Source organism: Delphinus delphis, chromosome 4 (genome assembly GCF_949987515.2).
Source record: "Delphinus delphis chromosome 4, mDelDel1.2, whole genome shotgun sequence".
In the NCBI taxonomy this organism is placed as follows: domain Eukaryota; kingdom Metazoa; phylum Chordata; class Mammalia; order Artiodactyla; family Delphinidae; genus Delphinus; species Delphinus delphis.
In genome coordinates this window covers 1673570-1689586 of record NC_082686.1, presented here as the reverse complement: position 1 = coordinate 1689586, position 16017 = coordinate 1673570, and the positions used below count along the sequence as shown (strand labels likewise).

Genomic DNA, 16017 nt, shown 5'->3' with positions numbered 1-16017 from the left:
AGTTGCACAATACTGCCCCCGGCTTCAGATGCCAATTACAAGTAGCAGGCACCCGGGTGACCCACAACTTCTGTCTGACTTGGCTACAGATTGGAGGTTCCCATGACTCCTTGAATAAGTTGCTAGAGCAGAACCCAGAAAAACAGTTTACTTATTATTGCTGATTTTTTACAAAGGATATTTTAAAGGATGCAGACCAACAGCCACATGAAGATACAGAGGGTGAGTTCTGGCAGGGTTCTGAGTGCAGGAGCTTCTGTTTCCATGGAGTTGGTGTGTTTCACCCTCCTGGCATGTGGACATGTTCAACAACCCAGGTGTTCTCCAAACCCTGTACTTTGGGGATTTTTATGGAGGCTTCATCTTGTAGGCATTGATTAACTCAATTTTTAGCCCCTCTCCCCTTTCTGGAGAATAGGAGATGGGGCTGAAAGTACCAAGCTACAAATCAAGGCTTGGTCTTTCTGGTGACCCTCTCCCATCCAGGAGCCCACCAAGAGTTGCCTTATTAGAATAAAAGACAACTCCTATCCCAGGAAATTCCAAGGGATTAGGAGATCTGTGTCAGAAACCAGGGTCAAATACCAAATATTAGCCAGGGTTAGATAGAGAGATAGATTTAGATAGATATGGTATTATTTCACAATGTATGTTTAATATTTATTGTTGATTCATCAGCACTGAACTCACTTCCAACAGCAACATAATTCATGCCTGAATGGCACTTATCTGATGCACGTATTTTCTTCCTAATGCACACCACAGCCTTCTTGCACTTAGGAACACTAGACAGCACTTCAGCACTATGTTTGGGAGCCATTTCAAGCAGCAAGGTCACCAGTGAAAAGCACAAAAATGTGAAGAACGTAGCTCTAAATGACAGCAAAAGGGCACTTGTTTACAGTATGAGCTGAAGCAAGAAGGCAGAGCATTGCCTTGTCATCCTCAGCTGGGAACACGCATGTTGTTCCCATGATATCAAATGTTTTGCAGCTCTATGCATGTACATGCATGACTTTGGAAGTGCCAAAAGTATTGATTTGGGGGTTACAAATCAATTTTAGAAAGTAGGTGAATTTGCAAATACAAAATCTGTGAATAATGAGGATCAACTATATATCAGTAATAACATAAAAGCAAATAACGCAATCAAAAGGCAGAGATTGTTAGACTGCATAAACAAATATGATTCAACTATATGCTCTCTGCATGAGACATACTTTAGATTCAAAGACAGAAATAGATTGACAGTAAAAGGATAGAAAAAGATACATCATGCAAACAGCAACCACAAGGAGATATTAATATTTTACTAATATCAGATAAAATAGACTTTAAACAAAAATTGTAACTAGAGACAGGCATTTTATAATAATAAAAAGTCAATCCATCAGGAATATATAACAATTATAAACATACATGCAAATAATAACAGAGCTTCAAAATACATAAAGTTAAAACTGACAGAAACGAGGGGAAAAATAGTTCAACAATGTTAGTTGAGAACTGTAAAGTACCAATTTCAATAATGTATAGAACGACTAGAGAGAAGATCAAAATGGAAACATCAGACTTGAACAGCACAATAAGCCAACAAGACCTAACAGACATCTGTAGAACGCCCTACCCAACAGCAGCAGAATATACATTCTACAGAAACACACATGGAACATTCTCTAGGGGAGAACATATGCCAGGACAGACAACAAACCTCAGTAAGTTAAAAAGACAGAAATAACACAAAGTATGTTTTCTGACCACAATGGAGTGAAATTAGAAATTAATAATTGAAGAAAGTGGGACGTTCATGAATATGTGGAAACTAAACAATACACACCTAAATAACCAGAGGGTCAAAGAAGAAACCAAAAAGGAAATAATAAAATACTTTAAGATGAGTGAAAACAAAGATCAAAATACCAAAACTTATGGGATGCAGCTAAAGCACTTCTTAGAGGGAAATTTATAGCTGTAAGTACCTATATTAAGAAAGAAGAAAGATCTCAACTCAAACCTAACCTTCCACTCTAATTAATGGACCAAAGACCTAAATATAAGAGCTAATTCTATAAAGCTCTTGGAAGAAAACTTTGGGATAAATCTTTATGACCTCAGATTTGGCACTGGATTCTAAGATATGGCACTGAAAGTATAAGCAAGAAAAGAAAACATAGGTAAATATGACTTCATCAAAATTAAAAAGTTTTGTGCTTCAAAGGACACCATCAAAAAAGTGAAAAGACAACCCATATAATGGGAGAAAATATTTGAAAATCTTATATATGATAGGGCACTTATATCTAGAATACATAAGGAACTCATAACACAACAATTAAAAAGGCAAATAATCCAATTAAAAACTAGGCAGAGGACTTGATTAGACATTTCTCCAAAGAAGAGACATAAGTGGCCGATACACACATGAAAAAATACACACCATCATTATTCATCAGGGAAATGCAAATCAAAGCCACAATGAAATACTGCTTCAGGCCCACATGGGTCGCTAGAATCGAGAAGTCAGATAATAACAAGTGTCGGTGAGGCTGTGGAGAAGTTGCAACCCTCATCCAGTGCTGGTGGGAATATCAGATGGTGCAGCTACCTTGGGGAAACAGTCCGGCAGTTTCTAAAACGTTAATCATAATGTTACCCTAAGACTCAGCAATTCCACTCCTAAGTATATACCCAAGAGAAATGAAAACACATGCCCCTACAAAAATGGGTACATGAATGTTTATAGCAGCATTATTCATAATAACCAAAAGGTAGAAACAAGCCAAATGTCCATCAATGATGAATGGGGTGATCAAAATGTGCTCTATACACACAGTCAAATATGACGTGGCCATAAAAAGGAACGAAGCGCTGATACACGCTACATCACGGGTGAACCCTGAACACGTACTACGTAAGCTAGTTACAAAGACCATATATTACAGTATATGATTCCATTTATATGAAATGTCCACAGTAGGCAAACCCGCAGATACAGAAAGTCAATGAGTTGCTGCTTAGTGCTGGGGGTAGGGAGTGGGGTCGTTGGGGGGGAGCCAGAGGGCTTGGGGCTTCTCTCCGAGGTGATGAGCGTGAGTTACAACGTGCTGTGGTGAGGGCTGCACTGAGCCGCTGACTGCACCATACACTGCTGAATTGCGCACCTCAGACGTGTGAATCATATCTCAGAGAGCCTGTTAGAAAGTTACTGAGCATGACAGTAAATAAAGAGATGGAGCTGACGGCGAGCCAGCCCCCCAGGGGACCCACAGGTTGGAGGCTTGTTCAAGAAAGCAGCTGACAAGCCAGACTTCCACCTGAGAACTGGAATTCACATTAAAAACAAGAGGAAAATGGAAATCGCAGAACTGAAAATGCAATGGCTGCAGCTGAAAGCCCAGCAGCTGTGGGTTTGACAGCAGATTGTTCAGAACGACGAGCCCCCGGGGGGTATCAGGATGGAATCACAGTCGACAGAAAACCAGCTGGGAGAACCTTGGCTGTGAGAGAATCGGGGATGCTGGCTTGGAATGGGAAGGATTGGTCACACGCCCAGGAAGTGCCTTGTCCTGGACCCTGGGGAAACCTCCAGGGGCGCTTCCACCCTAGCCGGGGACGGTGGGAATGTTAGCTGGATCTGCGGAGGATGGGACTGCAAGTCACAGGTAAACAGACCCCAAAAGGGTATGGTTTTGTTATTTTGTTTACATTTCCTGCTAAAGGATGTCAAACTAAAAACTCCAAGCCTTATCCCTAGCCTTTGACAGCTTAGCACACCAGAAAATTATAATTGCTGTACAGACTCCTAACAAATGGTCACACAGGCTCTGCCTGCATACTCACAGTGATGGGGACCTCACTACCTATCAAGGCCGGCCACTCTTGACCTCTTGACCGGATCGGTCATGCCCTTCGCACGCTCTGGCGTTGAGAACGTGCAAAGGTACGGGAAGGGGGGGCCATTCTACAGGAAGAGTGGGAAGTGTCACTGACCTTAGCGGGGAGACTGGGAACTTTCAAGGTTACGACGATGGAAAATTCTTCCGGGAAGAGGTCGCATCTGAAGAAAATCCTTGACGCAGGAAAGCTCAGGTCATGGGGGGCAGCGGCTGAGAGCTGAAGTCCTTGCGCACCTTGGACCTGTGTCACCGTGACCCCGACTGCAGCGCCATCAGGAGGGACCGCCTCTGCCAGGATGTCCAGGGGCCGCAGGTCTGTGTCAAGGAAATCACACGTGGGTTATGCCAGGGCGTTTACGGGCGCCCAGGTGTGGGTGTCCGGGCTCTGGTCTCAGTGTCCTGCAGGGTCCTCGAAGGAGCCCTGTGAGCAGGACGTCACGATTATCCCATGTGGACTGAGGATGTCTCCTGACACATCGGAAAACAAAGGATGTGTCAGCCGTCAAGCCATCACATTACAGCCGCCCCCGGCATGCACCCTGAGGAGACTCAGGACGGGAAAACACGGGATGCTGGCCCCAGGTAGCTGAGGCGCACATCAAAGGAATGATTTCAGGGCTTCCCCGGTGGCGCCGTGGTTGAGTGTCCGCCTGCCGATGCAGGGGACACGGGTTCGTGCCCCGGTCCGGGAGGATCCCACATGCCGCGGAGCGGCTGGGCCCGTGAGCCATGGCCGCTGAGCCTGCGCGTCTGGAGCCTGTGCTCCGCAACGGGAGGGGCCACAACAGTGAGAGGCCCGCGTACCGCAAAAAACAAAAGGAATGATTTCAGTGAGCCCAGACTCTTGCATCTTCCCATACACAGAAACACACTGAATTCCTTAACTTGAGATGTCTGGTTTTCTTTCATTAACAGCATTCTTTTGATGGTCTGACTACCTGGTTTTTTTACAAAACTCCTCTGTATCCTGGCTCCGCCCTGACCTCGGAGCCGTCCCTCAGAGCCATCTGAGATGCTGTGTCCTGGTTAAGTCCTCAGTTTTGTCCGCTGAATAAACCATAACTCTCAACTTTTAGGTTGTGCATTTTTTTCAGTCGACGCCCGTCTATCCCGTGAGCAAGCGGGGGCACCAGGGGTTCACGACCCGCCCGGGTCCGCCGTGGCCCCTCCTCCCCACCCTTCCACCCCGGCCCCCTGGGTTTTGCTGCCATTTCCAAGTCAACCACCAGGCGCTGTGCTGGGTGTGCTGGGGCACAGGGAAGCCCCCACCCGGCCCCAGGGAGCCCGTGGTCCGTGGGAGACAGGCTCGCACACGGAAAGCGTCCAGGGTCTGAGACAAGGCAGGCACGGCATCCCCGAGCCCCCGGCTGAGCCGTCTGCGACACGGTCCCGGTGGTGCCATCGGAGGGCAGGGCCCCCGACAAGACCCGGACGCCGCCCTGGCCTGGGCACTGCCTTCCGCACACGTTGTAGAGGAGCAGACCGGCTCCTGCTCCGCAGTTCAAGGTCATCAGAAACAAAACGCACCTGAGCCCAGATGATAGGAAGGGAGAGCGGGCAGCGCAGGGAGCACCTGTGACCAGAGGCGGAAACGCACCTGAGCCCAGATGATAGGAAAGGAGAGCGGGCAGCGCAGGGAGCACCTGTGACCAGAGGTGGAAACTCACCTGAGCCCAGATGATAGGAAAGGAGAGCGGGCAGCGCAGGGAGCATCTGTGACCAGAGGCGGAAACGCACCTGAGCCCAGATGATAGGAAGGGAGAGCGGGCAGCGCAGGGAGCGCCTGTGACTAGAGGCGGGGTTCCAGACGGCCCACCCGGCCCCGCAGTGGAGGGAAGTGCTGGCTCGGAGCAGAGCCCACGGCTGCCCCTTGGACCCTTCCAGACTCGGCCAGCATGTGTCAGGCTGTGGCCTGGGACAAATGACAGGCACGTGCGAATGAAACAGCCGTTCCCCAGAGCCGTCTCCCTCGGGGTCTGGCGGTCCTGCTAAGGGGTCTGAGCCTGACACAGGGGTGCTGGCCCTGGAGCCAGCGGTCAGTGCACCACGGGGATCAGTCAGCAAGTCAGCGGGGCTGCGGCCATGAGAGCAGAGGACGCCCCCTCTGCGCTCCCCCCGCGCTCGGGCCTGGCCCCCACCCTTGCCGGGGCTGCCCCTTCCCCCGTCCAGGGACTCCCAGCGGCCAGAGGGCGACCAGTGCGGCACCGAGGGGAGAGTGCGGGGGGAGCAGGGGGATCACAGACGGGGGCCGTCACAGACGGGAGAGTGCGGGGGGAGCAGGGGGATCACAGACGGGGGCCGTCACAGACGGGAGAGTGCGGGGGGAGCAGGGGCGTCACAGACGGGGGCAGGTGAGGTGGAAGACAGGAGCTCATCTTCTCCATTAAGTCAAGGGAATTTAGGAAACAAGAGGTCTCTCCGAACCCGTTCAGAGGAAAGACACCGAGCTCACAGAAGAGAGGAGAAAGCAGTTCAAAGTGAGAGCGTGAAACCTGGAAGGAGAGGTCAGTGATGAGAGGGGCCAGAGCAACACACTGCGGGGGGAGGGCGAGAGGACAGGGGGCTCGTATCCAGGACACCGGGGATTCTTACCAACACGGGAAAGAGGATGCGCTGTGCAAGCAAGGAACTGGGCTCCTGAACCCACACCACACTCGCTGCCCTGCCCCAGCGCTCAACATGGTACAGAGCCTGGGGCCATCAAGCCGGGACACAGTCAGGGACGCTGATGTCCTCCTGCAAAGGGGCATCCTCATGTGCCCGGAGGCACCCACGGGGTGTGGACACGCCCGAGAGTGCGGGGACCAAGGGCAGGCTGGACGGCGGTGGGCGGCCCGGCCGCGTGCAGACCTGGACTCCGGCCCGAGGCTCATGCCAGCCTGGGGGGGACAGCGAGACCGAGGGATGTGGCGGCCGGAGCAGTGTCTGGGAGGACGGGCGTGCGAGGCCCTCTGGGGGACGTGGTGAGGGAGGGTCAGCAGCTGCTCTGTGACGGGAGGGCAGGGCACTGTTGTCATTTACACCACTGAAAGCGAGAACAGCCTGGGAGGAAAGAGCATCGTTCCTGGGAAAGCACCTGTGTGTAAACTGAGGCGCTCGCAGCTCGGCGCTCTGATGTACTCCAACATCAAGGGCGGCGGCCACCCCGAGGCTGCTGTGTGTGTCGGGGACGGGGTCCCAGAGAGACGCCAGGGAGGAGTCTGGCATCTCAGGGGTGGAGGGGTGTCCGTGTTCTGGGGGACGGACCCTGACCCCAGCCTCGGGCTGCCCAGGCCGGGGGTCAGATTCCACATCCTGGGTGGTTGTGCCTGGCTGGGGTCCCTGGGGAGCACGGGGCTCTAAGTAAACACTGTGCATCCTAAATTCACCCACAAACTGAGACACAGGGTACGTGGGCCCTGTCTGGCAGTGGCCCGCCGTCGTGGTTTTAGCTGTGGCCCCACCAGCGTCCGGCCCCTCCTTCAGGAAACGTGGGCCCTCCACCAGGCAGGCCGCTCGGCTTCCAGGACGTGCCTCAGCCCGGCCAAGCCCCAGGCACCGGCAACTGGGGGGACCCGAACTCGGCTAATCTCAGTGCGAGTCTGTCCCTCCATTGTTTAACTGAAACAGCCTCTTCCTGGTCCCCCCCCCCCCCGCCCCCCAGAACCCATGCAGGCCCGAGCGGCCTGTGGCCTGGCAGGTACTCATCCACACGGGCTCTCTCCACCTGAGCCTGGTCCACACACCCACACACCTGCCGAGGGTTCTCCAGGTTAACAGAGACAGTGCGTTCGTGCCTTCCCGGGAAAGCCCCGCTGGACGCAGGAATGAGTGAGTGACCGAGTTCACAAAGGTCAGTGCCACCTCGGGACGTCCAGATGCCTGAGTGATAGACTCCAGCAAGTTAACCGATGGGACATGTACACTGGCACCTGCTGGACTCATGCTGACGGGCTGGACAGACAGACAGACAATGGCCGAGCCGTGGACGCCTGGCCACAGAAGCCTGACCCACAACCTCGGTCGCTACTGCCCGGAATGGCCAGAATGTGGCCGGTGACCAGCAGCTTCCCTAACTTTTGTCCCCACGTCCAGTTCAGGACCCCACGGAGAAAACCGGATCTGCTCCCTAACCAGGCACATGGGGCGCCGCTGCTGGTCCAGCCCCAGCGTCCCTCGCCGACAGCCTCCATCAGGCCGCACCCGGGCCTCCCTCTCTCCACTCTAAGCTGTGTCTGCCTGAGCCCCTGCCACGCCCAGGTGACGCTGGTGGGCCCCTGCCAGAGCCGGCGGGATAAACAGCCGGGCTTGCACTCATTTGCATGGTCTTCGTCTGTTCCACAAAGGCTTCTTGAAATGCCAGTTTCCAAAATAAAGAGTCGTTGCCCTGTGGTGCCTATAATTTAGCAGAGAGACTGTGGCGGCCACAGGGAGATGAACTCAAAGCTGGCTACCAGCAGGGCCCTGACCTGGACCTCAGCATCGTAAGATCTGGCCCACGACTGACTCACTGCACCTCTCTGAGCCTCAGTTTCCTCATCTGTAAAATGGGAGGGTGGCGACTGTCCGTGTCAGGGGCTCAGCTGAGCTGGAGAAAGAGCTGAGCCGCCAGGTGTCGGAGGAGCCGATCACAGCAACAGGCAAAGCGGGAGGAGAGTGAAGACTTTAACCCTGTACTGCGACAGTGTCAGCAAGACCCCCCACCCCCCGGAAGGGCACCAACGGGCGTGCCAGGGAGCCCAGGACAAAGCCACCTGCAGTCTGATGAGCCCTGGGGCCAGGGAGGGAGCGGGAGGAAGGGCCACGAGTGGGAAAGCACTGGGGCGTGGGCCAGAGTGGGCAAAGTGTCTTCACAGGAGGCCTCAAAGGAGGCCGGGGGTGCAGATGTGCGTGTGAGTGTGGCCGTGGCCAGTGAGGCTGTGCCCCAGGTCTGGGGGGAGTGGGCAGCGTCCTTGTGAGGCCTGTGGTTGGCCTGCGAGATCTCTCAAAGCAGTTCTGGCCAGAAGCCAGGCTCCTCGTGCCCTGGAAAAGTCCCCTGGGGAGGCCCCCGTGCTGGGGGCCGTGAAGACCAGGGTTATTTGGTGAAGGGGCAACTGCCTTATGCTGGATGCACGGGTATGAGCCACAGGCCTGCAGCCAGGTGGACACCTGGCCAGCTTCAGACAGTCTCTGAGATGGGCCCCTCCACTGGGGGTGGGGAGGGAGGGAAACGAGATGACCAATAAGATCCTCTTTCCTCTGTGGATTTCGTTCAGTTCATTGGGTGCCCAGGGACCAGGACAATTCATTTCTAAGAACTTAGGTGAGGCTACTATTAGGTGTGCCCTGCGGGACAGTGGGACTGATGACACTGCCACAGTGACAGAAGAGTCCGGTTTGGGCCCAAGAAGAGGCAGATGGACCAGTGATGGGGAGGTCCAAGGGCTCAGAGACCCACGCAAGCGGGGACGACACACGGTCCGGGCTCCACGCAGATCCGCGGAGGGTGGACTGATCAGTGGGTGGTGGTGGGAAAGCTGGGCTTTGGTGGGGGGAGAAGCCAGGCCCGATTCCTCCCTGAACAGGACACAGGTCATCAACTCCAGGTGGGGTGGAAAGTGGGACTTCCATGTCAGAGGGAGAAGTTGAGGGCTCTCTTTGCGACCTGGGGTTAAGGAGGATTTCTCAACACTGCACACAAACCATCAGAAAGAAGCTGGTCCGTTTGCTCACATCAAAACAAGGATTTCCGCTCAATAAAGGACACCACGGGCCATGCTGTTGTCACGGGACAGAGCAGGAAGGGGGTTTGCCGTTCTTAAAACAGACAAGGGGTGAACACACAGAAGGAACAAGGCACCCAGGACACCAGCAAGGAAAACATAAGAAAAATCCTTACCCCAAAGGCAGGCAACCTAAGAAAGAAACAACTCAAATATGATGAAATCTAAGTCAATATAGTCAGTGTAAATTAAACAGTGGCAAGGTATCACTTTTCTCCTATTACACTGGTTAAAAAAGGAAACAGGAAAAAATATAAAGATGGAGCACAGAAGCAACCTAAATGTCCATCGACAGGTGAGTGGATGAAAAAATATACACAATGGAATACTACTCGGCCATAAAAAAGGACGAAATAATGCCATTTGCAGCAACATGGACGGACCTAGAGATGATCACACTAAGTGAAGTCAGTCACACAGAGAAAGACAAATATCATGTGATATCACCTATATGTGGAATCTAAAATATGACACCGATGAACTTATCTACAAAACGAAACAGACTCAGACATAGAGAACAGACTTGTGGTTGCCACGGGGGAGGGGGTGGGGGAGGGAGGGATTGGCAGTTTGGGCTCAGCAGATGCAAACTAGTATATATAGAATGGATACACACCAAGGTCCTACGGTAGAGCACAGGGAACTATATTCTATATCCTGTGATAAACTGTAATGGAGAATAATATGAGGAAGAATATATATATGTATATAACCGACTCACTTTGCTGTACAGCAGAAATTAACACATTGTAAATCAACTAGGCTCCAATTAAAAAAAAAAGATGGAGCACAAAGGGGCAATTGGCCCGTCCCTGTTGTGTGTTTAAATCTGCTTTTCTTCACTTGTTTTAAAGGACGTCAAGGAACGTGGAGTGAGGCAGGGCTGCTGGGCTTCGAACAGGACCTGGGCTCTCTAGGCTGGAGCGTGAGATGTCCCTGGGATATCCAGAGCCTAGAAAGCCAAAGGCCACATAGTGACCAGGCCATGGAGGCTACAGGGGAGGCATCGAAAGAGCAGGACACCGGCGATGAGCAGTAGACGTGACACAGCCCCCTGGGCGGGCTCAGGCCGCACACATATCCACGCTTTCAAATCCACACACGTCCCCTCCCTCAGTCATCCTCCAGAGTCTGTGTTAGCCCCCGGGAATGCCTGACCTTGTCCAGTGGGCCAAGCAGAGTGCAGAGCGACAGCCGCTGCCTTTGCACCCAGCTCCCCCGGAACCCGCTGTTTCCCACGGCAGCCTCTGTGTTGACCTCTTGGAGGCTGGTCCCCCCTTTCTTGGGGGGCTGTAGGAGGGGTTGGGGATATTGCCAGGCAGACAGGAGCTGCTCCCTGAATGGGATTGCCTCACAGGGACTGGGAGAGGGACTGCCCACCCCTCATGGTGCGGTCAGCCCTGCGCCGGGCCACTTTGTGGGTCAGTTTGTAACTTCCCCCCTGAATTTGTGAGAGCATCTGTGTCTGCCTGCAAGAGGGCAGCTGCCAGGGTTGCCAAGTAGGTCTCCTGAGTGAGATCCACGCGGCTGGTAAACAGCTGACGTGAATTCACTTCACATAAACAGGCAACAGTGCGTCCAGGACGCCTTAGTCAGCTGACGCAGAGAAGTCCGCACGTGGAGCAGAACCAGTCCATCTCCAGGCCCAAGCTTGCCAGCCCCAAACCCGAACCTTCCTCAAACGTTCTCCGTTGGGTCCAGCAGCCGCATGGCCTCACCAGGCACATGGACATTCAGGAGGCGAAGATAGCGCGCGCGCCACGCAGGCGGCAGGGCTGGCACGGGGACGAGGGGGTTTGGACGGGATGCTCATCTGCCCGCAGGGTCCCGCCCACAGAGGCATCTCCACTGATCTGAAGAGCCTCCTCCCCGTCTTCTCCTGCCAGGAGCCGAGGTGGGCGGGGCGAGGATGAGGGGGCGGCCCCGACTTCAGAGACCTTTGCAATAAAAACAATGCTCACTCCCGCTGGGCGCGATCATTCTTTGATCCAGCCAGCTTTCCGTGTTCCCTTATCGCACGTCCTCCAGGCGAGTGAAAATGTGAACAGCCGTGATGAATCCGGTTGCGGTGGCCTCGGGCTGCAGAAAGTGGAAGTCCAAACACTGAGCACCCAGAGGCTCGGCTGCCCCCAAATCCTGCTGCGCGTGAGTCCCCCCGATTCTACTGTCCTTAAAACTTGTGTATGAGTCAGCAATTATGGAATCAGAGTGAAAGGGGCCATGGAGATCAGCTCGTTCAACGCCTCAGATTATAGACCAGGATGGTCCGCACGGAAAGGATGTGTGGGCACAGCTGAAGAAGAGGAAGGTGTGTGGTCCTAAGTGCTTCCGTGAGAAAAGAAAAAAGGTACCAAACCGACCATCAAGGCTTCCACTGAAGAAACTTGAACAAGAAGAGCAAGTGGAACCCCCAGTGAGGAGAAGGGAGTAGAAGGGCAGAAATCAATGTGATTGAAACAAAAGAAAAGTTCATTGAAACCAAAGCTGGTTCTTCAAGAAGATCAATAAAATTGATAAACTTCTAGCCAGACTGACAGGGAAAAACAAGAAGGAACAATGTATCAGTGTCAAGAACAAAAAATGAGATATCACTAAACATTTTTCAAAAATTAAAAGGAAGCAGAAATAGACTCAGGGACATAGAGAACAGACTTGTGGTTGCCAAAGGGGGGTGGGCAGGGTAGGGATGGATTGGGAATTTGGGATTAGCAGATGCAAACTGTTGTATACAGGATGGATAAACAACAAGGTCCTACTGTACAGCACAGGAAAATATATTCAATATCCTGTGATAAATCATAACGGAAAAGAATATGAAAACGAATGTATGTATATGTGTATAACTGAATCACTGTGCTGAACAGCAGAAATTAACACAACATTGTAAATCAACTATACTTCAATAAAATCAATTTTTAAAAAAGAAATTAAAAGGATAACGCAGAGACTCTACAAACAACATTAGGCCTATATATTCAAAACCTTAGATGAAACGGACCAACTCCTTGATAGGCACAAACTGTAACCAAGCAGGACCCTGTGGGGCCTTCCTGGGACAGATCGCCCCCATGTCCTCCACCTTCTCGTTGGTAGAAAAACTTTAGCCTCCTAGGCCTTCCCTGAGTTCCAAAGAATAAATTTAATCAGAGAAGTGAGAAAGTGTAGAAAATTCAGTCAAGCAAGACAAAGTAATAATAGTTTAGTCATTAAACAAAGTCAAAGAACTTTAGTTCCTCCTCAAGGGCTGTAGGTAATATCCTGAGTCACACCACCGAGTTGTTTCACAGATACTGAAACCCCACCAGGTGGAGGAAGTTAACTGCATGCTGACCACAAGCATGTGGACTGCAGACTGGTTGGAACCAGTAGGCTGAAGATGCTGATTCCCGATTACCTCACCACCAACCAATCACAAGATGATCACATACCACAGCTCTTTCCCTCACCCTGTCTTTAGAAACCTTTCCTGAAAGCCTTTGGGGAGTTCAGGTCTTTTGAGCGTTAGCCACCCGAACTCCTTCCTTGGCGCGTGCAGTAAACACCGCGCTTTCCTTCACCACAATTCGGCATCAGTAGATTGGCTTTACTGTGCCTGCGCAAGCGGACCCAAGTTTGGTTCAGTGACGAAACTACCGAAACTCATGAAAGAAGAAACAAATAACTGGCATTTCCATATCTATTAAGAAAACTCCAGTTTCTTAGACATTCCTACTAAGTATCTGAAGAAGACAAAATGCCAACTCTACACCATCTCTTGTAGAAAATGGAAAAGGAGCTTGCCAGCTCCCATGACGAAAACCGTGTTATCAGAGCCAAAGATGTTACAGTGAAAGAGAACTACAGACCAATACCCTCATGAATACGGATATGAAAATCCTGAACAAGCCATTAGCTAATCAAATCCAGCAACATGCCAGAAAGACAATACTTCACAACCAGTGGGGTTTATCTAGCAACTCAAGACTTCTTCAGTATTCAAATATCAATCGATGTGGGTACACAGCACCTCTCTATACTAGTTTCCCAATTTCCTGTGAATCTGTAACTATTTCAAAATAAAAAGTTTTAAAAAATCAGTTAATGTAATTCACCATGTTAACAGACTTACAAAGAAAACAATATGATCACCTCAGCAGATGCATAAAAAGCATTTCATGAAACCCAACATCCATTCATGATAAAATCTCTCAGCAACAGAAGAGAACGTTCAGCCTGAGAAAGCTAATCTGCAAAAAACTACAGCTAGCATGATCCTTAACGGTGGAAGACTGAAGGCGTTCCCCCAAGTTCAGGCACGTGAGAGTTGACATACATGCACCTCCTTGCTCTCTCCACCAGGGGGCATGGGGGACGCGACACCCAGCGGCAGTGAGCACACCTAGCTCCAGGCCTTGGTTTCTAAATGCCACCATCCACTGCAAGGGACCTGGGCTCCTTGGAGAAGCGCTTGACTCCAGGGGTGCTGGAAGGGTCCAAGGGACAAATGAAAGAGCTCCAGTGGTCAAAATGTCAGAGAGGGGTCATGGTCCCAAACGTGAAGCAATTCGAACAAGAAAATAATGATAATATTGTAGTAGAACTCAATAAAATTAACATTCTTTAGTCCATAACAGGACAAATAAACATATTGGGGGGGGGAACAACTCTTCCTTAGAGAAGAATTTTAATGAATAATTGGAGATGGGCCGTAGAAGTAGAAAATCCCGTTAGCACACGGTAGTCACCATGCTGTAGGCCTGATCCCCAGAGGGTGCGGAACCACAGGGCAAATGCTTCAGCAGAAGGAGGATATCCGCAACGTCTCAAAGCATCTCCCCCAGATATTCATTAATTACAAAGGGAGAAATAGTCACATCTTCAGTGATTAGACATAACAACACCAAGTCACCCCTGCTTCACTGGACACATTAGTTCTGTGGATTCTTCCCCTAGATGTAACAGTCCAAGTCCAATCATAAGAAAATGTCAGACAAACCCAATTGAGGGACAGCCCACAACACACCTGATCACTGCTCTTCAAAAGTGTCACAGTCACAAAGGACAAGGAAACTGTGAGCAATTGTCCCAGACTAGAGCCAACTAAGGAGACCTGATGAATGCACCGTGGGGTCCTGGAACAGAGGGAGGACACTCCTGGGAAGATGGTGAATCCGAAAAGTCTGTCCTTAGTGAACAGTAATGTCCCAATGCTGGTTTCTAAGACTTGGTAATTGATCTACAGTTCTGTGCGACGTTATCACTAGAGAAACCTGGGAGACGGGCATACGTGAATTCTCTGTACTCCTTTTAGGATTATTCCATAAAATAAACTAAAAAAAAATCAGCCCATGAGCTCAAACCACGCCTGGACTGACAGAAATGTTGGGTGTGCTCCAAACCTGTCAGGCCACCTGCTGCCTGCACCCCGCCCTTCACTGCTGTCCCTGAGAAAGAAGAAAGTCAACACCTGCTCAGCTTTTCCTTCCATCCCAGACTCTGGCCAAGTGTCAGCCTCAGAGCAGGGACAGCACTCATGAGGGGCTGAATTGTGTCGCAACGGGACGCTCCAGCCTCAGTCCCCGGCACCTGTGAATCTGACCTTATTTGGAAATAGGGTCTTTGCAGATACAATCAAGATAAAATGAGGTCTTGCGGGTGGCCCCTCATCCAACCTGATTGGTGTCCCTACGAAAGGGGGAACTTTGGACGCAGACAGGCACACACGGAAAAAGCCCTGTGAAGGTGAGGGTAGAGATCGGGGTGGCGCTTCTACAAGCCAAGAAGCCCCAAGAACTGTCAGAAAAGCCCCGGAAGCTAGGAGACAGCCTGGGGCAGGCTCTCCCCGACAGCCTTGGAAGGAAACAGCCCTTCCGGCACCTTGACCTCAGACGTCGGACGTCCAGACTATGAGATACATGTCTGCCGTGTGAGCCGACCCATCTGCTGTGCTGTTACTGCTGCCTACAAGCATGACTCACGTTACCTTTATTTAGAACCCAGATACGCCTCCTCTCTAACCTTCCAACCACAGAGGCGCATGACCTCGTTCAGCCAGCTGGGCGACCCCAGCAGCGCTCACCCTGACCAGGGGCCAGGACCCAGTGCCCACAGACACCGGCCCCGACTTGCAGCACCGCCTAAAATGGCAAGGTGACTTACACTCCACCCTGGGGTTTCTTTCTAGGACAAAAACGAGTAAAGGCGTCCCAAGCCAATTTCAAGAGTTTTGTGAGCTGAGCAATGACTCCTGGAACGACAAAGCTGCCGCTTTTTCTGTGGACCTGCTCTCAACAGCAACCAGGAAGGGAGGGTGTGGAGCCTCCCCAGGACAGCACACACACCCAGGAGGGGGTGAAGCCGACAGCCGAGCACATCACACACACACTCACACCCTCCTCCAG

General features: G+C 51.5%; 1 protein-coding gene across 1 annotated transcript in view; it reads right to left on the bottom strand.

Moving 5' to 3' along the window:
- Nucleotides 1-16017, bottom strand: part of TSPEAR (thrombospondin type laminin G domain and EAR repeats) — a 59509-nt gene that overhangs the window by 35629 nt on the left and 7863 nt on the right. The window contains exon 2 of the mRNA XM_060010230.1: nt 3991-4211. Coding sequence (XP_059866213.1) covers nt 3991-4211 — 221 coding nt within the window. The remainder of the gene's footprint in view (nt 1-3990; nt 4212-16017) is intronic.